The sequence below is a fragment of the Entelurus aequoreus genome, linkage group LG19 (assembly GCF_033978785.1).
Source record: "Entelurus aequoreus isolate RoL-2023_Sb linkage group LG19, RoL_Eaeq_v1.1, whole genome shotgun sequence".
NCBI classification, from domain to species: domain Eukaryota; kingdom Metazoa; phylum Chordata; class Actinopteri; order Syngnathiformes; family Syngnathidae; genus Entelurus; species Entelurus aequoreus.
In genome coordinates, this window is record NC_084749.1 from 22,897,284 (window position 1) to 22,920,631 (window position 23,348).

General features: G+C 38.7%; 1 protein-coding gene across 2 annotated transcripts in view; it reads left to right on the forward strand.

Moving 5' to 3' along the window:
* Nucleotides 1-287: 287 nt before the first annotated feature.
* The window catches only part of pde4cb (phosphodiesterase 4C, cAMP-specific b), a 234,224-nt gene continuing 211,163 nt past the window's right edge, over nt 288-23,348 (forward strand). For both annotated transcript variants that reach the window (XM_062028112.1, XM_062028107.1), the window contains exons 1-2: nt 288-536; nt 21,157-21,204. In XM_062028112.1, coding sequence (XP_061884096.1) covers nt 21,190-21,204 — 15 coding nt within the window. In that variant the 5' untranslated portion in view covers nt 288-536; nt 21,157-21,189. The remainder of the gene's footprint in view (nt 537-21,156; nt 21,205-23,348) is intronic.

The following is a 23,348-nucleotide window of genomic DNA, read 5'->3' on the forward strand; positions in this document are numbered from 1 at the left end:
AGACTGTATTGATATATATTGATATATAATGTAGGAACCATAATATTAATAACAGAGAGAAACAACCCTTTTGTGTGAATGAGAGTAAATGGGGGAGGGAGGTTTTTTGGGTTGGTGCACTAATTGTAAGTGTATCTTGTGTTTTTATGTTGATTTAATTAAAAAAAAATAAAAAAAATAAAAATACCGATAATAAAAAACCGAAACCGATAATTTCCGATATTACATTTTAAAGCATCTCTAGTAATAAATAATGAGCTAGCTGACAGCCCTCGTGCTCGTGGTAGTAGAGTTGTTTACCCTGTCATGTGACCAGTCGGTGACGTCACTGTGACGTAGTGCCACTCGGCGCAGCATGTAGCAGAGTTTGAAGTCGAACAATTCAACTTACCTGCGGCAATAAAAAAAAAAAAAAAAAAATTAACGGCGGCGATAAGAGTCGCCGTGTGGACTTTTTTAAAGAAGAGGAGGCGGTTTTTACTCCCCCATGTTGGTGAAGAGACGCCACCGAAAGAAGCGCAGTCCTCGTCTGTCCGGTGAGTTCAAGTTAGTTAACAAGTTGAAAGACTCCATTAATGGCGACAGACTAAATGCATTACAGCTTAATATGTTCATAACAATGGACGTTACAGTAATACAGTATGTCTCATACTTTATTTTTTGCTACTTTAATGGACGTATATGTTTATTACCGTCATTTAATTCAGCCGACATGACTCGTTGTATATTTTTAATTTAAGCAGAAACGTGTGACTTGTACTGCTCCTGAGCTATTTATGCTGTCTTTTTTATCTCCTTCCTTCCACTATTTATCTGCTTCCTTCGTGCTGCTGCCCAGACAGACTTGACAAGAAAGACTATTCCTTCCTGTATCTCAGAAAGAGGGAACTGTTGTCTAAAATCCAACTGAAGATCCAACTGTGTGCCAAACTATAGGAATAATCTGTTCCAGTGTCAAACTGCTGCCATAATGATTAACTGTACAGTCAATGTTTAAGGGACGTGCGAGTATAAATAATAATAATAATAAGTATGGCAATATTTAGAGGTAAAAACCATGAAACACTCCAATCATAACTTGAATGACTGATTGATTGATTGATTGAGACTTTTATTAGTAGATTGCACAGTACAGTACATATTCCGTACAATTCCCCACTAAATGGTAACACCCGAATAGGTTTTTCAACTTGTTTAAGTCAATTAAATAAATTCATGGTAGAAATATATACTATCAGCATAATACAGTCATCACACAAGTTAATCATCAGAGTATATACATTGAATTATTTACATTATTTACAATCCGGGGGGTGGGATGAGGAGGGTTTGGTTGATATCAGCACTTCGCAGTCATCAACAATTGCATCATCTGAGAAATGGACATTGAAACAGTGTAGGTCTGACTTGGGAGGATATGTACAGCGAGCAGTGAACATAGTGAGCTCAGAAAGCATAAGAACACGTATATAGATTTGATTATTTACATTTGATTAATTACAATCCGGGGAGGTGGGATGTGGTGGGGGGAGGGTGTTAGTCTAGGGTTGTAGTTGCCTGGAGGTGTTCTTTTAGTGCGGTTTTGAAGGAGGGTCGAGATGCACTTTCTTTTACACCTGTTGGGAGTGCATTCCATATTGATGTGGCATAGAAGGAGAATGAGTTAAGACCTTTGTTAGATCGGAATCTGGGTTTAACGTGGTTTGTGGAGCTCCCCACAAGGGTATATATTTCCGTACAACAGTATTCATTTTGACGAAAATGTTTACTTTTAGTCGACAGAACTACACATCATTTTAATCAGATAAAATTACAGTAAATTTTGTCGACTAAAATATAAAGTACAAAAGATAAGTCCTCTTTAAAGTTTAAAACACCTTTTATTTAGACTTTCTGCAAAGAATAATTAATAATTTAAAACAAAAATTAGCATGATCTTATGGTCAGGAATGATGTATGATGTAGTGTTGTCCCGATACCAATATTTTTGTACCATAATTATTTCGATACTTTTCTAAATAAAGGGTACCACAAAAAATTGCAATATTGGCTTCATTTTAACAAAACATCTTAGGGTACATTAAACATATGTTTCTTATTGCAAGTTTGTCCTTAAATAAAATAGTGAACATACAAGACAACTTGTCTTTTATTAGTAAGTAAACAAAAAAAGGCTCCTAATTTAGCTGCTGAAGTATGCAGTAACATATTGTGTCATTTATCATTCTATTTTTTTGTCAACATTATAAAGGACAAGTGGTAGAAAATGAATTATTAATCTACTTGTTCATTTACTGTTAATATCTGCTTAATTTCTCTCTTAACATGTTCTATCAACACTTCTGTTAAAATGGAATCATCACTTATTCTTCTGTTGTTTGGATACTTTACATTAGTTTTGGATGATACCACAAATTTGGGTATCAATCCGATACGAAGTGGTTACAGGTTCATACATTGGTAATATTCAAAGTCATAATATACATTTTTAAAAAACGAAAGAAGATGTTGTGATGCCAAAAAATATTGACGTAAACATAGTAGTATCGACCAGATACGCTACTGTAGTTGGTATCATTACAGTGGATGTCAGGTGTAGATCCACCAATGGCGTTTGTTTAAATTTTGACACCGGTGAGCTACGGTGTGCAGTGAAACATGTTTAGCTATTCCTCGTCCTGCAGGGATGATACTTGTAAGAAACTGAGGTGGTATAGTACCGAAAATGATTCCTTAGTATCGCGGTACTATACTAACCCTAGTATGATGCATACAATGGTCAATGCCAATAAATATCTTTCAGGCACTTTTTCAATTTTTTATGCTACGTCTCTGGCTAAGCAGTTGTGAAATGTAATTACGATGCATGTCGTCATTATAATTTGTTTGTGAATGCGAGAGAACCGGAAGGATATGCATAGCTTTGACTTACAGTTGTGCTGATGACATCATAGAGCATCCTAAATAAAATGTGTCCTCTTCACTTTCTCCCAGGTGTACACATATTACCATGTGGAACACGTTGAATCCACACCTTTTTGTTTTGGCGGTGAGAAATTCAACTTCTTCTCCTCACAAGGAAAAGCATCCGATGTGCCCCTTTTTCGTAACTAACTCCCCACCCTTCTTTCATATGTACGCTGTGATTGGATATCTTCCCAACTTGTCCCAGCCATCTACAAGACTAAGTTAAATATGATTACATTTAGTTTCTGTCAATATTTTCATCTCATTTTGGTCTACGAAAATGTCGGTTCATTTTGTTATCGTCTTAGTCAACGTGCATTTTATTTTGATCCATTGTCGTCCTATTTCTTCCGTCAGAGGAAGAAATACGTTGTTGAGGATAACCAAGACAAAAATTATTCGTCAACGAAATCAACACTGTCATACAACATTCTTAGAAATGTAAAATAAGTTAGAAACGTCAACTGTTTACTTTGATAACAAGTGATGATGCATAAAGTTAATGATGCCGTATAAAAAATATTCATGTTTTTATCTATTCTTGCCTGGCATGGGGTTTTCGTCTTTTAAAGGCGTACTGAAACCCACTACTACCGACCACGCAGTCTGATAGTTTATATATCAATGATGAAATCTTAACATTGCAACACATGCCAATACGGCCGGGTTAACTTATTCGTCGCACCGTCGATCGCTGGAACGCAGGTGAGCACGGGTGTTGATGAGCAGATGACGGCTGGCTGGCGTAGGTGGATAGCTAATGTTTTTAGCATAGCTCTGTGAGGTCCCGTTGCTAAGATAGCTTCAATGGCGTCGTTAGCAACAGCATTGTTAACCTTCGCCAGGCTGGAAAGCATTAACCGTGTATTTACAGGTCCATGGTTTAATAGTATTGTTGATTTTCTGTCTATCCTTCCAGTCAGGGGCTTATTTCTTTTGTTTCTATATGCAGTTAAGCCCGATGCTATCACGTTAGCTCCGTAGCTAAAGTGTTTCGCCGATGTATTGTCGTGGAGATAAAAGTCACTGTGAATGTCCATTTCGCGTTCTCGACTCTCATTTTCAAGAGGATATAGTATTCGAGGTGGTTTGAAATACAAATCCGTGATCCACAATAGAAAAAGGAGAAAGTGTGGAATCCAATGAGCCAGCTTGTACCTAAGTTACGGTCAGAGCGAAAAAAGATGCGTCCTGCACTGCACTGTAGTCCTTCACTCTTACGTTCCTCATCCACGAATCTTTCATCCTGGCTCAAATTAATGGAGTAATCGTCGCTTTCTCGGGCCGAATCGCTCTCGCTGCTGGTGGAAACAATGGGGAAATGTGAGGAGCCTTTCAACCTTTGACGTCACGCTACTTCCGGTACAGGCAAGGCTTTTTTTATCAGCGACCAAAAGTTGCAAACTTTATCGTCGATGTTCTCTACTAAATCCTTTCAGCAAAAATATGGCACTATCGCAAAATTATCAAGTATGATACATAGAATGGATCTGCTATCCCCGTTTAAATAAAAAAAATTCATTTCAGTAGGCCTTTAAAGGCCTACTGAAATGAATCAACAGATTCACCAACACAGATGTCCAGAATACTGTGGAATAATGAGATGAAAACAGAGCTATTTCGTATTGACTTCAATGGTGTCCGAATACTTCCGTTTCAATGATTGACGTCACGCGCATACGTCAACCCTCAGAGGCGTTTCGAACCGGAAGTTTAGCGGGAAATTTAAAATTGCACTTCATAAGTTAACCCGGCCGTATTGGCATGTGTTGCAATGTTAAGATTTCATCATTGATATATAAACTATCAGACTGCGTGGTCGGTAGTAGTGGCTTTCAGTAGGCCTTTAAGGCATGTTTTTTGTACAAATTCTGACTTCTATAACTCTTAGTACTGTTTTTCGTAGCCCTTGGTATATTAAAGATAGTTGCTATGTGACTATCAGAAACTAATTAGTCATTGAGAGTGGAAAGCAGGGCTCTGTCTGACACGCTGGGTCCAAGGATGCAACATGAAGTCATTACTGCTGTTTTGAGGGTGATTTATTTTCCCTTTGAGTAAAAATACAATACATTACATTAAGGCTGAAACGACGCGTCGACGTAGTCGACGTCATCGGTTACGTAAATACGTCGACGCCGTTTTTGTGCGTCGACGCGTCGCATAATGACGTCACACTACCGTCATGGCGAAGCGCATAGCAGACGATCAAAGAAGACGATGCGAGCGGTGCGAGCGAGGGGGGAAAAGCATGCCAAAAGTGGTCAAAAGTGTGGGAGTATTTCAATAAACGGCCTAATAATGTTGTTGTATGCACACTGTGTCGAGCGGAAATGGCCTATCATAGCAGCACAACGGCTATGAACGAACATTTGAAAAGAAAACCATCAACTAGTCAATCGTCCGCGCGAGCATACGTTGTCATCATTACACAAAAACATGAATGTGTCATTTGTATCTGCTAGGGGTGTAACTGTACGTGTTTTGTAATGAACCGTTTCGGTACGGGGCTTTCGGTTCGGTACGGGGGTGTACCGAACGAGTTTCTAAGCTAAAGCTAAAGTCTTAACAAGCTGCTTTGCTCCGTCTGCCTCTGTCTCAGCACGCAGCATTGTCCCACCCACACAACCATCTGATTGGTACACACGCAGCATTGTCCCACCCACACAACCATCTGATTGGTACACACGAAGCATTATCAGCCAATCAGCAGTGTGTATTCATAGCGCATGTAGTCAGCGCTTCAGCGTGGAGCAGATAGGTGTTTAGCAGGTGAGCATCAGGCAGCGGACTCTCCCCAAATGATAATAAACACCTCCCAGTCAACTACTAGTAACATCACTATGAGCCCGTTGACGTTCTAGAAACTTAAACTGCAGCTCAGCTCACTCGCAATCCTGGCTTGAGGTGAAGGCTAATTACCTCTCAGTTCCAGCCACATCGACCCCTTCTGAGCGCCTATTTTCAGCTGCTGGGAATATTGTAAACAAGAAAAGAACCAAAGCATGTAGACATGCTAACCTTTCTTCATTACAACTGTTAGACACTCACTGGAATGAGTAGAATTGGTTATTGTGTACTGTGTTGGACTGGATGTTTATTTTGCACATTTTAAAAGCAATACTTAATGTTTACAGTGCTCCAGAATATTTAGATTGGCACTTTTTTGTATTGGATGTTTATCTTTATTTTTGCACATTTTAGCAAATAAGCAATACTTTCACTTTTGTTGAAATGTTTACACTGTTGTTACAGAATATTTCGTTTTGCACTTTTTTGTATTGGATGTTTATCTTTATTTTTGCACATTTTAAAGCAAAATAAGCAATACTTTTACTTTTGAAATGCTTATACTATTGCAGAATATTAAGATTTGCACTGGATGTTGACTTTTATATTTGCACATTAAAAAGCAAATAAGCTACTTTTAATTTTGTTAAATGTTAAAAGTTTTAAATGTTTACATTGTTACAGAATATTTAGTCATGTTGTTGTCAATGTTGACTGAGTGGCCATACTTCTTTTTTTTTGTAAATAAAAGCCATGCCTTTTGAAAAAACGGGCCTACATTTATTTTTTCATCTTCATTTTGAATAAAAAAATAATCGGTAAAAGGAAAAATAATCTATAGATTAATCGTAAAAAAATAATCTGTAGATTAACCGATTAATCGAAAAAATAACCTATAGATTAATCGATAGAAAAATAATCGTTAGCTGCAGCCTTACATTACATGCAGATGGTTTGTGGTCCCTTTGCGGTCAACAGAAGTAATGGCACCCTGGTTCACTCTCTCTCCATAAAAGCCAAACAATTTACAGGCAGGTGCAGGTGCTATTCATTCAGCCCACACACCCACACACACACGTAGCCACACCCACTATCCCAGGTGACCGGTGAGAAACAAATCCCTGCCTCTATAGTATTTTCTGGACTATAGGGTGCACTTAAAATCCATTTTTTTTCTCAAAACTCGACAGTGCGCCTTATAACCCGGTGTGCCTAATGCACAGAATAATTCTGGTTTTGCTTACCGACCTCAAAGTTATTTTATTTGGTACATTGTGCAATGATACGTGTGACCAGTAGATGGCAGTCAAACATAAGAGATACATGTAAACTGCAATATGATGGCAGTCACACACAAGAGCTACGTGTAGTCTGCAATATGACTCATGTAAACAACACCAACATTTTATATGTACCATTGAAAATATAGAACATTACAAAATCTATCAAAATGTTTAGTATGACTTTGATAAGCTATGAAGCCGCACTGCTTGATGGATTGTACTGTGCTTCAACGTACGAGTATTATTATTGTGTGTGTATAAGGTAAGACATGCTATCTGGGGTTTTGTTTCGCAATATTATGCAAAAGTAACTTTTCTTACCTTCTGGTACCTGCTGATCTGTATTTGGGATCTGCATAAGTCCTGAAAATTTGCGCGCATCCGACGCGGTAGTCGATAAGCTTCCTCTTTTTCTCTATCTTCTTGTTATGTGACATTCATCCTCCTCCCTTTCCATTTCCAATATAAAGTAGTGTAAAGTTCTTACTTATATCTGCCAGTAAACTCGCCATGAAAGCGCTAAAACATACCGGTCTTGTGAGTGTACATTATTCACCCAAGGAACTTTAGTTATTAGAGAGTTCCGGTCGGACGGTTTTTCACGGGACACATTTCCGGCGTTGTTATTGCACTAGTGAGCCACAGATGAGGAGATGCTGCTCCGTTATTGTCATTAAAACAGTCAGCGCAATTTTTTGTCACTTCTTCCACTCCCGTCCTTGCACGCTACACAGCTACAACAAAGATGACGGAAAGAAGACGCTGCCGAAAGTGAACCACGTAAATAAGACCGCCCACAAAACGGCGCATCCTGATGCGATTGTCAGAAAGCGGCTTGAAGATGATCTGTAAAACATTATCTATGCAATATTTTGACCAAAGAACCACTATTACATGTTATGTAGACCACAAGGAAGTGTTTTACATTTAGAAAAAAATAAAAATAATATGACTACTTTAATGCACCTTATAATCCGGTGCGCTTTATATATGAAAAAGATAAAATATAGACCATTCTTTGGCAGTGTGTTTTATAATCTGGTGCGCCCTATGGTCCGGAAAATACGGTAAATTGTTGTGGGGGCCACATTTGCAGAAAGCTAAGGACCTCGGTGGTGAACTTCTCCCTTCACTATTAGTCTTATTTTGTATATTGACAGTAAACATTTGATGTCGATTTTGGTCGATTTATTTTGTCAGAGTTACAGGAGAGCTCTGCTGTTTTTAAAGACATTCTGAAAAAAGCTTGTCGAAGATCATCTAAATGACAGCGCTCTAGTGTTTTTAAGAATCTGCTGCAAATATGTTATTCTCTCACACGTTTTTTGAACTGAACTGGCAGGCCACCAGTTGAATAGCACAAATGATGAACAAGAGAGGACCTAAAATGGAACACCCCTAGTATAACTAAAGCAGTTGAACAAATGATTACTGACTGCAGCTGAAGTAAACAAGCTCCAGCAACAGCTTTCTTACATAAAACACATTACGGAAAATAACTGCCCAAAAGGAAGAGGACTTAAATGGGTGCCTTGAGGAACGCCTCAGTTATGTAAATCATAAGTTTGGACCCCAGTGTTCTATGTTTGCTAGCGAGGTTAAAATGCCAATGCAATGATCTGACAATGTGTTTACAGTGGTCCAAGTTCCTTTATACAAAAGGAACTCTCTAGTGTTTTTAGGAATTTGCTGCAAAAATCTTTCTCTCCCATGTTTTCAACTGAACTCAGGGCGCTGTATGGTGTTATTCCCAGGATGGATTTGGCCCCTGGGTCGCCGGTTGCATAGCTCTGATGTAGATGTTTTGTTTTGATACCTACCGAGCTATTTCTTTTGTTCGAATTGTGTAACTCTGACCAAATCAATATATATACATCATATACTGTAACCACATGTACGAGCAAAATTTTCGACAAAATCTTGCCTCCGTTTTTGTACACTCCCTCGGTTATTGGACGGCCAAACAAACTAATCAAGTGCCCAAACAAAGAATCTTATACCTTGTTGAATTTGTGGAGTCACGACAGTGTGACGTGTTGTGCTATAAAGCGCTGTCTGGCACATGCATGCAATTGCATCAGTTGATGTACAAAAAAGTTGTGTGGGTACAGAGTTGTTGTCTTTGCATTTTTGGATACAAGTAGTGTTTATCACAAAAGGTGAGAAACACTATTGAATTCAAGAAATAACTCATAGATCGCCCTCTTTGTCGTTAGGACTGTCCGTAAAAGTAAAAGTGATGTTAAATGTTCATTTATTCATTACGTTCATTATTTGTATGTATTTTTCCTATCGTTTTCTGCATGTAAAACTATAATTATTGTCTATAAATTGTATTTGGGTTAATATTTTTGAGGTCTGGAATGATTTCAATGGATTTACATAATTTTTTATGTGAAAAATTACTTCAGTTCGCGTTTACGGTTTTCATCTAATCTTTTGGAACGGATTACTAACAAAAACCCAGGTACTACTGTATTGACTCATGTTGAGTTGGTTTTGGCATATCTTTCAATTTTTCTGTGTGCTAAAACACAGTTTTGTATGGTTTATTATTATAGTTTTGGTTTGCACCTGTGTACAGTTGCACCACATTATATTTGGAGCTTTTACTAATATTTGTCTAACACATTTAACTATATGTGCGAGCCAAAATATTAGACACAGCTATTAACACCTTTTTAAAAATTAGTTCTTTTTAAAACATTTTTTTTTACCAGATTTGTGATTGCAATCTACCAGCGAGCATTTTTAAATGTGCTAAAGTTGGAGTTATGATGGAATATGATGACAAAAGCAGGGCATGTGTTTGCATAAGCACAGATCCCTCAGATTTTATCAGACTTGTTTCCTAATGAGGCAGCATTTCACACTGTGTCATAACTTCTTTGTCCACTAAGTGGCACTGTGCTCATGCAATTCTCTTTCTGCAGCTGTTTGGTCCAAACCTTCATGCCAAAATCTGCAGAAAGGGAGAATTACTGCACATTTGTCTTTTCATTAAAGAAGTTACTCATGGTGGGAAAAAAGAGACTTTGAATCAATATGGGTCACAGTGACAGGTGATGCTGGTGAATGTCAGTTTTTCGGCAGACCTGTGCATATGCTCGTTTAGATTATTAAAGATTAAGATTAAAGTACCAATGATTGTCACACACACACTAGATGTGGTGAAATTTGTCCTCTGCATTTGTCCCATCCCCTTGGGGAGCAGTGGGCAGCAGCGGCGCCGCGCCCGGGAATCATTTTGGTGATTTAACCCCCAACTCCAACCCTTTGTTGCTGAGTGCCAAGCAGGGAGGTTATGGGTCCCATTTTTATAGTCTTTGGTATGACTCGGCTGGGATTTGAACTCCAACCTAGAACGGTGTGTATGACAAAAAAAGGCACTTGTTACAGTTCTTGCATTTCGAGAAGTTCTTGCAAGTGCTTTCCGGGTGACAAGATAACACGCAGAGGGAAGTTTGACATTTTTGGCTTGCTTTTTGGAAGTTGATTTTCAATGCTTGCTTGGGAAGAATTATGCTGCAAAAGGTTGGCAGAATATGATTGTATTATGTTCACTGATATATTTGTTGTCCTGCAATGTTGATACCATTCCCATATATAGGCCAAAGGAAACAAGCAGTTCCCATGATGGAATTTACAGAGTTTCATAACTACCGTATTTTACGGACTATAAGGCACACTTAAAATCCTTTCACTTTCTCAAAAATCAACAGTGAGCCTTATAACCTAGTGTACCTAATGTACATATTAATTCTGGTTGTGTTTACCGCAATTGTACTTGGTACATGGTGTAATGATAAGTATGACCAGTGGATGGCAGTCACACATAAGAGATACGTGTGGATTGCAATAAATGATGCTAGCAAGTACCTGTAAGCAAACAAGACCAACACTTTGATGTTTCATAGAGAATATAGAACATTACACAGAGCGCTCAAAAATCTGTCAAAATGTTTTAGTACGACTTTGGTAAGCTGCGGAGACGCACCACTTGATGGAACACGGCGCATTACGGCTCATGTAGTTAGACGTACTGTGCTTCAACATACATGGATTAGTATTAGTACGAGAATAACTTACTGTTTGTGCCAAGTGTGCAAGCCAGAGGTATTGTTTTGAGGGGTTGTTTGTTATTTGGCCTGATTTGATAGGTTTTAGTTACTCTGGCATAGATTATACAAACCGGTCATGGCCTCAAGAAAAAAAAGAAGGCACTGCCCACTAGTTCCTTCTACTCAGGTCATCTGATTAGACATTTTTCTTAGTTTTCCCATGCGTAATGCATACTTCTATCTGTGTAGGTGTCCAGTTTAGTGCTGATGCAATATTCGTCAGCCTTTCCATTCTATGTTTTTGTCACCCAATGCCATTCTTTTGGCCAATATAAGCAGGAGAGCAGCTTGAGTCTTTTCCATTACGTGTATATTCACTCCTGAGATCACGAACTTGTGCTGTATGCCTCAATTGGTTTAAGGAGCAAATTCCAAAATGGTCACGTACCACATAATCAAATCTTTATGGGACTCTAATTATGACCAAAAAAATGTGGTCTTTTCCAGCTGTCATATGACAAACTATCAGTCAACAATGGTTGTCCAAATATCTGGTAACACAAGTGAGACGTTTGTTTTGACTACAGTAAAGCGAATGCCGGTAGCGTCATGGACTCATAATCTGGAGCTGCATTTGTGCTCCTGATACTCATTAGTGGAACATTTTTTATTTATTTAAATGTTTTATTTTATTTTATTTATTTATATTATTATTATTTTTTTAAAATTATTATTTGTTAATTAATTTTAAAATAAATATGACGTTTACTAATCGATTCTATAATTGTCCGTGTCCGAATCGCGATGCATCTAAAAATCAGTTATTTCCCCCATCGCTAATAATTTCTGCATGTTGACTTATTTTCAAAATATAATACATCTGTACTGTAGCTGATACTCTTATTTCACAAAATGATAGTCTATAGTATTGTCACTGGAGAATATACAATAAGTTGCTCAAATTTGAAGGGTGTACTTACTTTGGTGAGATACTTACTAGGGGTGTCAAAAAAAATAAAATCGATTTATTCTTATTTGTAACGATTCTAAATCAATGAAAAAAATAAAAAAATAATTAATTTTTTTTTTATTAATGTACATATATATATATATATATATATATATATATATATATATATATATATATATATATATATATATATATATATATATATATATTAGGGTTGTACGGTATACCGGTATTAGTATAGTACCGCGGTACTAATGAATCATATTTGGTACTGGTCCGCTACCCCCGCGCCCCCCTTGTCGTCACGTCGTTTCATTGCTGGTTTACGAGCAGACGCGAGCATGTTCGGCGGCACACAATCACAGAGTACTTACAAGCAGACACAGTGTGTAGACAGAAAAGGGAGAACGGACGCTTTTTGGCTCAAAAACTAACGATAAAAGTGAAGTTATAACACTAAAACACCCACCGGAAGAGGTGCTTTAAGACATGGCTAGCTAGCTAGCGGCTAACGTCCTGCCCCAGTCGGCAGTGTTTTAGCTACTTCTAAATCACTAATCCTCGCCTCCATGGCGACAAATAAAGTGAATTTCTTACAAGTATCATCCCTGCAGGACTCGGAATAGCTAAACATGTTTCACTACACACCGTATCTCACCGGCGTCAAAATGTAAACAAACGCCATTGGTGGATCTACACTTGACATCCACTGTAATGATACCAAGTAGAGGAGCGTATCTATACTACTATGATTACGTCGATATTTTTTGGCATCACTCAACATCTTCTTTCGTTTTTTTCAAACATTTATATTATGGCTATAAACTCAGGAAATACGTCCCTGGACACATGAGGACTTTGATTATGACCAATGGATGATCCTGTAACCACTTGGTATCGGATTGATACCCAAATTTGTGGTATCATCCAAAACTAATCATCCAAGCAAGAGAAGAATAAATGATTATTACATTTTAACAGAAGTGTAGATATAACATGTTAAAAGAGAAAGTAAGCAGATATTACTGCTTTGGGGGCGGTATGGCGTAGTGGGTAGAGCGGCCGTGCCAGAAACCTGAGGGTTGCAGGTTCGCTCCCCGCCTCTCACCGTCCAAAATCGCTGCCGTTGTGTCCTTGGGCAGGACACTTCACCCTTGCCCCCGGTGCCGCTCACACCGGAGAATGAATGATGAATGAATGAGTTGTAAAAGTGAATGATGGGTTCTCACTTCTCTGTGAAGCGCTTTGAGTGTCTAGAAAAGCGCTATATAAATCTAATCCATTATTATTATTATTATTATTAACAGTAAATGAACAAGTAAATTAATAATTCATTTTCTACCACTTGTCCTTAATAATGTTGACAAAATAATAGAATGATAAATGACACAATATGTTACTGCATATTTCAGCAGCTAAATTAGGAACCGTTGTTTGCTAACTTACTACTAAAAGACAAGTTGTCTTGTATTTTCACCATTTTAATTAAGGACAAACTTGCAATAACAAAACATATGTTTAATGTACCCTAAGTTTTTTTGTTAAAATAAAGCCAATAATTAAAAAATAATATTTTTGTGGTGCCCTTTATCTCGAAAAGTACCGAAAAGTATCAAAATAATTTTGGTACCGGTATCCGGGAAACACTGATATAAATATATATATATATATATATATATATATATATATATATATATATATATATATATATATATATATATATATATATATATATATATATATATATATATATATATATATATATATATATATATATACGGTATATATATATTTTTAATCTGTCCTGTCCATACACTCAGGCAAATCATATTGTTGATGTAGATTTCCATATCTGCTGTACAGATTTACTTTTGAAAAGAGAATTGTGGGGAGACTTGCCTTATTTGTCTTTGATTTTATTAAATGTTTAGGTAGAATTGTTTTAAACAAAACCAGTTTTATTTTAAGTAAATAAACATTTATCACCGCTGTTTATCTATTTTATGGAAGAATGTAGTTAATCATAGAACCCAATATTATTAAAAAAAAAAGTGTTGATTTTGAATTGGGTTAAATCACGAATCGAATCCGAATCGAATCGTTACCCCCAAAAATTGAATCAAATCGAATCGTGTGGCGCCCAAAGATTCACAGCCCTAATACTTGCTGTAACTTCCAATAATGAATGTTTGGAAGGGTGTGACAGTCACGTTTCTCCCTCAGCAGATTTACAGTTTAATGACTAAACTCCTGAACGTGGCTCCAACTCTTTGAAACCTTAAAAGCTCATGTTTTTACCATCTGCTTTGCGTCACTGTGACGATCACAGGACGTATTGTTTTCACTTCACGATGCCTGAACTGCAGACGCTTGTTAATGATTGCAGTTTTAAAAGATTGAATACCTGCAGCTTCACATTGCATTTTATGGATATCATGCTCTCTAGACGAGTGTTTTTCAACCACTGTGCCGCGGCACACTAGTGTGCCGTGAGATACAGTCTGGTGTGCCGTGGGAGATTATGTAAATTCACCTATTTGGGGTAAAAATATTTTTTGCAAACAAGTAATTATAGTCTGCAAATAATGTAATGTTGTTGAGTGTCGGTGCTGTCTAGAACTCGGCAGAGTAACCGTGTAATACTCTTCCATATCAGTAGGTAGCTAATTGCTTTGTAGATATCGGAACATGGTTTGTTGTGATCCCAATATGCAGATGACAGTGGGAGGCAGCGTGCAGGTAAAAAGGTATCTAATGCTAAAACCAAAACTAAGCAAAAGGTGAGTGCCCCTAAGAAAAGGCATTGAAGCTTAGGGAACAAAACTAAACCTGAACTGGCTACTAAGTAAACAAAAACAGACTGCTGGACGACAGCAAAGACTTACAGCGTGTTGAGCAAAGATGGCGTCCACAAAGTACATCCGAACATGACATGACAATCAACAATGTCACCACAAAGAAGGATAGCAGCAACTGAAATATTCTTGATTACGGTACTAAACCAAAGCAAATGCGGGGAATATCGCTCAAAGGAAGACATGAAACTGCTACAGGAAAATACCCCAAAAAGCCAAAAAGCCACCAAAATAGGAGCGCAAGACAAGAAGTAAAACACTACACACAAGAAAACAGCCAAAAAAATCAAAAAGAGTCATGGTGTGATGTGACAGGTGGTGACAGTACACCTACTTTGAGACAAGAGCTATAGTGATGCATGCTTGGTTATGCTTTAAAGTCATATCCAACAATTGCGACAACGACTTTTTACTGTCAACTGAGTTTCATTTTTTAATAATTTCTGCTGTTGGTGTGCCTCCGCATTTTTTCAACGCAAAAAATGTGCCTTGGCTCAAAAAAGGTTGAAAAACACTGCTCTAGACACATTTTTATCTTCTCTAAAATCTAAAAAGGTTTGCACAAAAAAAATTAATTCAGTAAACTGGGGAATGCCTGTGCTGTTTATTTAAAGGAAATGATGGAGCTTTTGTTGTTGTTGAGAAAACTGGATACTGCATTTCTGCAATACAGATTTGATGTTGTAGCGTGATGATAAGAGGTTGACCTTCCGAAAGCAGTCATTTTTAATAGGGCACTAATTACATCACTCATTAGGATTAAGGAGCTGTTCAATTAGCTTGTTGGTTTATGTCAACAGTTGTGTTTATTTTCACATTCTGCAGGGAATATGGTCTGTAGATGAAATAAACACTAATATAATCAATGTTATATTAATATTGCACGTGTTTCTTTCAATCGAATAAACTTTGATTCCTCATTAATAGTAATTGGATGATCAATAAGTTTTAATTATCCTAAATAAGCAAACAAAAATAAAATGGACTGTCAGTCCGTTAGCAAATATTGCACTTATTAAATACTGAACATGTTGAAGTGCAGTTTCTTCCCCAGTTGGAAAAACTGGGTCGGGTGATTTGTTTTGTTATTTTGTTTTTTGTTGCCATCCGTTTCCACTGAATTGGGCGAATTGGCTCGTTCGTCCGTGTTGATGGTCTCACGTTTTTCATTTTAAAATTGAAATATTCCCACACCGGACATTCGGCTTTGCAATCATCTTTTTTTCGAGTAATTGTTATTACTTAGCGGCATACTTGCCAACCTCGAGACCTCCGAATTCGGGAGATTGAGGTGTGTGTGTGTGTGGGGGGGGGGGGGGGGGGGGTTTGAGGTGTGTGTGTGTGTGGGTGTGGGTGTGGGGGGGGGGGGGTTTGAGGTGTGTGTGTGTGTGTGTGTGTGTGTGGGGGGGGGGGGGGGGGTTGAGGTGGGCGGGGTTTGGTGGTAGCGGGGGTGTATATTGTAGCCTGGAAGAGTTAGGGATGTAAGGGGTTCTGGGTATTTGTTCTGTTGTGTTTATGTTGTGTTACGGTGCGGATGTTCTCCCGAAATGTGTTTGTCATTCTTGTTTGGTGTGGGTTCACAGTGTGGCGCATATTTGTAACAGTGTTAAAGCTGTTTATACGGTCACCCTCAGTGTGACCTGTATGGCTGTTGATCAAATATGTCTTGCAGTCACTTACGTGTGTCTGCAGAAGCCGCATACATCATGTGACCGGGCCGGCACGCTGTTTGTATGGTGAAATAGCGGACGTGTCGACAGGTTGTAGAGGTGCCATCACGGCACGCCTTTAATATTGTTGTCCGGGTGAAAATCGGGAGAAATTCGGGAGAATTGTAGCCCCGGGAGATTTTCGGGAGGGGCACTGAAATTCATGAGTCTCCCGGAAAAATCTGGAGGGTTGGCAAGTATGCTTAGCGGTGCTTCTCTCCAGCGAGGCGCAGTCTGTCCATCCCTGTATGTTTAAGCTAGCGGTTCAGCCTCCACCCACAGAGACAACAATTGTGGATTTACATTACTCATTTAAAAATGTACTATTAAAAAAATGCGCTCAAGTGCTGAGAGCGATGCACAAAGTGAACCCTCTTGTACCCTGTTTGAGAACTAGGGACAAAGAAAACAAACACACACGGATGATGGCAAAGTTATCGGGTTTATTTTCTTTTATCGTTAGATTACTTGATTTATTGAGGGCACAAATAAAAATATATTTTGGGGTTTCCATTGACAAATGAATTAGGGAATTCATACTGCAACACGTTTTGGTATCTCTATGTGGGTGAACAACAATGTCATACAGTGTTATACATAAAGGATGGAGCTCAACAAATTGTCGTCAGTTGATTGCCCTGGCTGATTCATTTTAATGGAAAACAAAATAAGCCTTTTGACAAACACATCTCGTCTTCTTTTCCGCCATTGTTGTCTGTGTTTGCTGTGGCACGTCCTTTCTCTCTGTGAAATTCATTGTCACACTGCAGTGGGTGTAGTCATTATCCTCTCCGGGATGGAAACGCAAGCCGCACTGTTTCAAACTTCCGTACACCGCATGACTAAACAGCAAGCTTATTCAAATGTTGATTTTGCTGCTAAATTGTCCCCTGATCATGCATTTAAAAGCCTGCCTATTTTCCTGTAATGTTGCACAGCTGCCTCACAGTCGTGTAAGGTGCCATAATGCTGGAGGCGCTTTGCTCTGTAAATGGAAGTACTGTCAAAAAAGATCTTTGACACACGAGGGAAGAATTTTTGATCAATGTCTCAGCAGGGCCTGAGGGCATCCAAGTTCATTTGAAGACTGGACAAACTTGTCTGGGCAAAATGACAGAACTGGACCATAGAGCGTAAAAAATATATTTTTACTGCCGTGTTACAGTCACCGTTTGCAAACAATTAAAGTATGTAAATTATGAACTTTATCTTATAATTTATTCCGAAAGTATGAATAACGACAAATAAAGATAGAATACTATTAACCGCAACATGTAAGTGTAAAAAAAACCCCCAACAACATTATGATTTGTACATTTTCAGAATGTGCTTGTTCTATTTTTAAACAAATAAAACAATCTGAAATTGTCTTTATTTTTAAGTTATCGTGCCATGATTTTACCAGTCCGGCCCACTTGGAGTAGATTTTTCTCCATGTGGCCCCCAATCTAAAATGAGTTTGACACCTCTGAAATAAAGGCTTGACATAACTCACTTAGCATGTAATAAGTTAATAGATTAGTTTCACATGTAAAGTTAATTGCTGACATCAATGGACTTTGACATCATATTTAAATGTTTTGAGTTTCACCCAAATAATATAATTACTGAGACAAAATCTGGTGGGAGGAAAACATGCAACTTTTGTCTGACTACAATCGAACATTCACCGACCAAAAATGCAAACTTTTGACCACAATTTTAGTCGCTGCTCGGTGACATTCGTCTAGCTGCAGATGTAAACTGCTGCCCGCCTCGCAGCCAGTTAGAATCTGTCTCTCGTCATCTGTCTCATCTAAATGAGAAGGCATTCATTTCAGTTGAACAAATAATAGCACTAGAATGAAAAACGGTGTTATTTAATACCTGTTGTATTCAGATTACTGCTGCTGGGATGAGATGGGAGCGGTTAAAAACGCGACTTTCATTTATAATTAGGGATCGGACTGCCGATATTATCGGGCGATAAATGCTTTAAAATGTAATATCGGAAATTATCGGTATCGGTTTAAAAATGATCGGTATCGGTTTCAAAAAGTAAAATTTATGACTTTTTAAAACGCCGCTGTGTACACGGACATAGGGAGAAGTACAGAGCGCCAATAAACCTTAAAGGCACTGCCTTTGCGTGCCGGCCCAGTCACATAATATCTACGGCTTTTCACACACACAAGTGAATGCAAGGCAAACTTGGTCAACAGCCATACAGGTCACACTGAGGGTGTCCGTATAAACAACTTCAACACTGTTACAAATATGCGCCACACTGTGAACCCACACCAAACAAGAATGACAAACACATTTCGGGAGAACATCCGCACCGTAACACAACATAAACACAACAGAAAAATACCCAGAACCCCTTGCAGCACTAACTCTTCTGGGATGCTACAATATACACCCCCCGCTACCCCCTACCCTCCCCCCCACCTCAACCCCGCCCCCACAACCCCGCCCACCTCAACCTCCTCATGCTCTCTCAGGGAGAGCATGTCCCAAATTCCAAGCTGCTGTTTTGAGGCATGTTAAAAAAAATAATGCAGTTTGTGACTTCAATAATAAATATGGCAGTGCCATGTTGGCACTTTTTTCCATAACTTGAGTTGATTTATTTTGGAAAACCTTGTTACATTGTTTAATGCATCCAGCGGGGCATCACAACAAAATTAGGCATAATAATGTGTTAATTCCACGACTGTATATATCGGTATCGGTTGATATCAGAATTGGTAATTAAGAGTTGGACAATATCGGCATATATCGGATATCGGCAAAAAAGCCATAATCGGACATCTCTACTTATAATTTTTACAAGTAGCGCTGATGCAATCTTTTCTTGTAAAATGTTAGTGTTTGTTCCACCCGGGCACCAGCATTTTGCGATCTGACGTCACTGCGCACGTTGCGTAATGACGTCATCCCCACCCAGAAAAAACGATAAGGGAACCGTTTGGAATTGATACACTGGGAACCGGTTCTGAACAACAACCGGTTTTTGATTCCCATCCCTACACACGGCGTTTGAGCGGCATCCTGTTTTCATCCGTTTTTTCACTTTCTTTTTCTTTGGGGTACCGCCATGAAAAGAGTGTGCCGCATGTAATAATGAAAACAGTTAACCCTTGTGTAATGTTCATATTGTTGTTACTCAGCCAGCGTTTGTGGGTGTGATGGACCCGTTGCATTTTGTGGCTTTTACTGCCTCACAATCAAACACTTTTATGTTAAAATACTGAACAGATGGCTGGCTGAGTAACAATATGAACGTTGCATGGAAAATTTCTGTGCCAGTTTCTGCATCCCACAGCGGTTCTTCTTTTGTGTTTCTGCACCCGCGGTTCCCACACAAGGTTGCAACATTGTTTGTCAACACTTTCTGCTCTCATTTTCTCACACATTTGACCCTCTGATGTTCTGTGTACCTACACTCTGTCCTCCTCCTGTCTAGGCCTGCTGTGTGTGTGTGTGTGTGTGTGTGTGTGTGTGTGTGTGTGTGTGTGTGTGTGTGTGTGTGTGTGTGTGTGTGTGTGTGTGTGTGTGTGTGTGTGTGTGTGTGTGTGTGTGTGTGCGTGTGGTACACAGAACATCAATTTCCACACTTCTATTAGCCCCGGGTCCTGTGGACCCGGACATCTTATATGTAATAGAAATGTGTTGGAGGGGTGTTTGGTGTGTGGTCATTAAATATGTATTCTGATATATGTACTTCACATAAAATGAGCCATAGTCAGTGAGTCTCAGTTTGAACAATGTATTAATTGTATCATTTTTCTTTTAATAAAAAATGAATGTCACAAGAAATGTGACATTCTCCTTCCTCAGTGTAGCGACTCCAGTCTTTGTAATCCTCCGCCTGCCTTATTATTATTTTTTTCCCTTTGTACAATATTAATAATTAATGGGGTGGCGTCATAAATAGAAGACGGCCTGTAAATATAAAAACTTTGTTATTACAATAATTTGGAATGCATGAGAAATTTTGCTCAGCCAGCATTAATACCGCTGATTAGTTTAATGTTTAATATTGCCGACATTTTATAGCGCTTATCGAAATTGAGAAATCTCCTACATGTTGACCACTTCAAATGCAGCTACTGCCATCTTGAGGAGTTGTTAAAAAAATACATCAACAGGCTGCCTTCAGCCACTCCTGTGAATGCCAATTTAATTAGAGTGCCTTGTGGTTATTGTCTTTTACAGACCTCACACTATAGTCAGCGATACTTGGAGGTTAATTGAATAAAAAATATACAGTATTAGACCAGGATTCTCAAACTGTGGTACAGGCTCCATCTAGTGGTACGCCAAAGAATCCCTTGATTTAAGTACAGTGTTCAAACTGTGTGTAATGTTACAGTGGCCGAAAATATACTGTAAATTAAACCTCTGGCTTGTTTTTAATGAATACTTAGGCCTACTAAGCTACAGTTTTCCAATGTTGATTTTATGGTGGTTTATGGTACATTGATTTGTTATAATGAATTAAATATACTCAAAACTGTTGTTATTCTTTTGTCTCAGCTGCTGTCCTGCTGCAACACCTAACCGGTATCAATGTCTTGGCTTGAGGTAAACACACACACATACATGCACACACACACACACACACACACACACACACACACACACACACACACACACACACACACACACACACACACACACACACACACACACACACACACACACACAAGTATGTACTGTACACTTGCATGCACACACACGTACACAATGAGCAAGGAAAGGTAATATATCTTAATCTTTATAGGAACCATAAACCACTAAGAGAACATGACAAGATGGATTACTGCTTCATTGCCTCAGTGTTGCCTTTGAGGTGCATAGGAAATCAAAATAATAAGGGATATTCAACTAAATTGTTTCAGGGGCCACATTTCCAGATAGCTAAGGACAGGGGGGCCGGAATTCTCTTTTCACTGTTAGTCCTCTTTGTATATTCCAGAGAACCCGTGTCCTCTACAGTAGACATTTGATTTTGGTCTATTTATTTTGTCGGAGTTACAGGAGCGCTCTGCTGTGTCTAAGGACCTTCTGCAAAAAAGCGAGTCAAAGATCATCTCCATTACGGCACTGTAGTGTTTTTAAGAATCTGTTGCAAAAATGTGAACCTTTCACAAGTTTTTTGAACTGAACTGGTGGGCCACCAGTTGAATAACACAATTGATGAAAAAGAGAGGACCTAAAATGGAACCTTGAGGAACACCACTAGTATAACTAAAGGCCTACTGAAACCCACTACTACCGACCACGCAGTCTGATAGTTTATATATCAATGATTAAATCTTAACATTGCAACACATGCCAATACGGCCGGGTTAACTTATAAAGTGCAATTTTAAATTTCCCGCCACACTTCCGGTTGAAAACGTCTAGATATGATGACGTATGCGTGTGACGTAAACCGTTGATACGGAAGTATTGGTACCCCATTGAATACAATACAAAAAAGCTCTGTTTTCATTTCAAAATTCCACAGTATTCTGGACATCTATGTTGGTGAATCTTTTGCAATTTGTTTAATGAACAATGGAGACTGCAAAGAAGAAAGTTGTAGGTGGGATCGGTGTATTAGCGGTGGACTACAGCAACACAGCCAGGAAGACAGAGATGGATAGCAGACGCGCTAGCCGCCGAACTCACCTTAACTTCCTCCGTCTCGCCGACCGCATCTGTAATCGGGTGAAGTCCTTCGTCGCACCGTCGATCGCTGGAACGCAGATGAGCACGGGTGTTGATGAGCAGATGAGGGCTGGCTGGCGTAGGTGGATAGCTAATGTTTTTAGCATAGCTCTGTGAGGTCCAGTTGCTAAGTTAGCTTCAATGGCGTCGTTAGCAACAGCATTGTTAACCTTCGCCAGGCTGGAAAGCATTAACCGTGTATTTACATGTCCATGGTTTAATAGTATTGTTGATCTTCTGTCTAGCCTTCCAGTCAGGGATTTATTTATTTTGTTTCTATATGTAGTTAAGCACAATGCTATCACGTTAGCTTCTTAGCTAAAATGTTTCGTCGATGTATTGTCGTGGAGATAAAAGTCACTGTGAATGTCCATTTTGCGTTCTCGACTCTCATTTTCAAGAGGATATAGTATCCGAGGTGGTTTAAAATACAAATCCGTGATACACAATAGAAAAAGGAGAGAGTGTGGATTCCAATGAGCCAGCTTGTACTTAAGTTACGGTCAGAGCGAAAAAAGATATGTCTTGCACTGCATTCTAGTCCTTCACTCTAACGTTCCTCATCCACGAATCTTTCATCCTCGCTCAAATTAATGGGGTAATCGTCGCTTTCTCGGTCCGAATCGCTCTAGCTGCATTGAAAACAATAGGAAAATGTGAGGAGCCTTTCAACTGACTACGTCACGCTACTTCCGGTAGGGGCAAGGCTTTTTTTTTATCAGATAACAAAAGTTGCGATCTTTATCGTCGTTGTTCTCTACTAAATCCTTTCAGCAAAAATATGGCAATATCGCGAAATGATCAAGTATGACACATAGAATGGATCTGCTATCCCCGTTTGAATAAAAAAAATTCATTTCAGTAGGCCTTTAACTAAAGACGTTATACAAATGACTACAGACTGCATCTGAAGTAAACAAGCTACAGTAACACCTAAGTTACTGTATTTTCCGGACTACAACCATGGTCGTAACTACCATTGAGACACCGAGGTCATGTCCTCTGTATTTTTT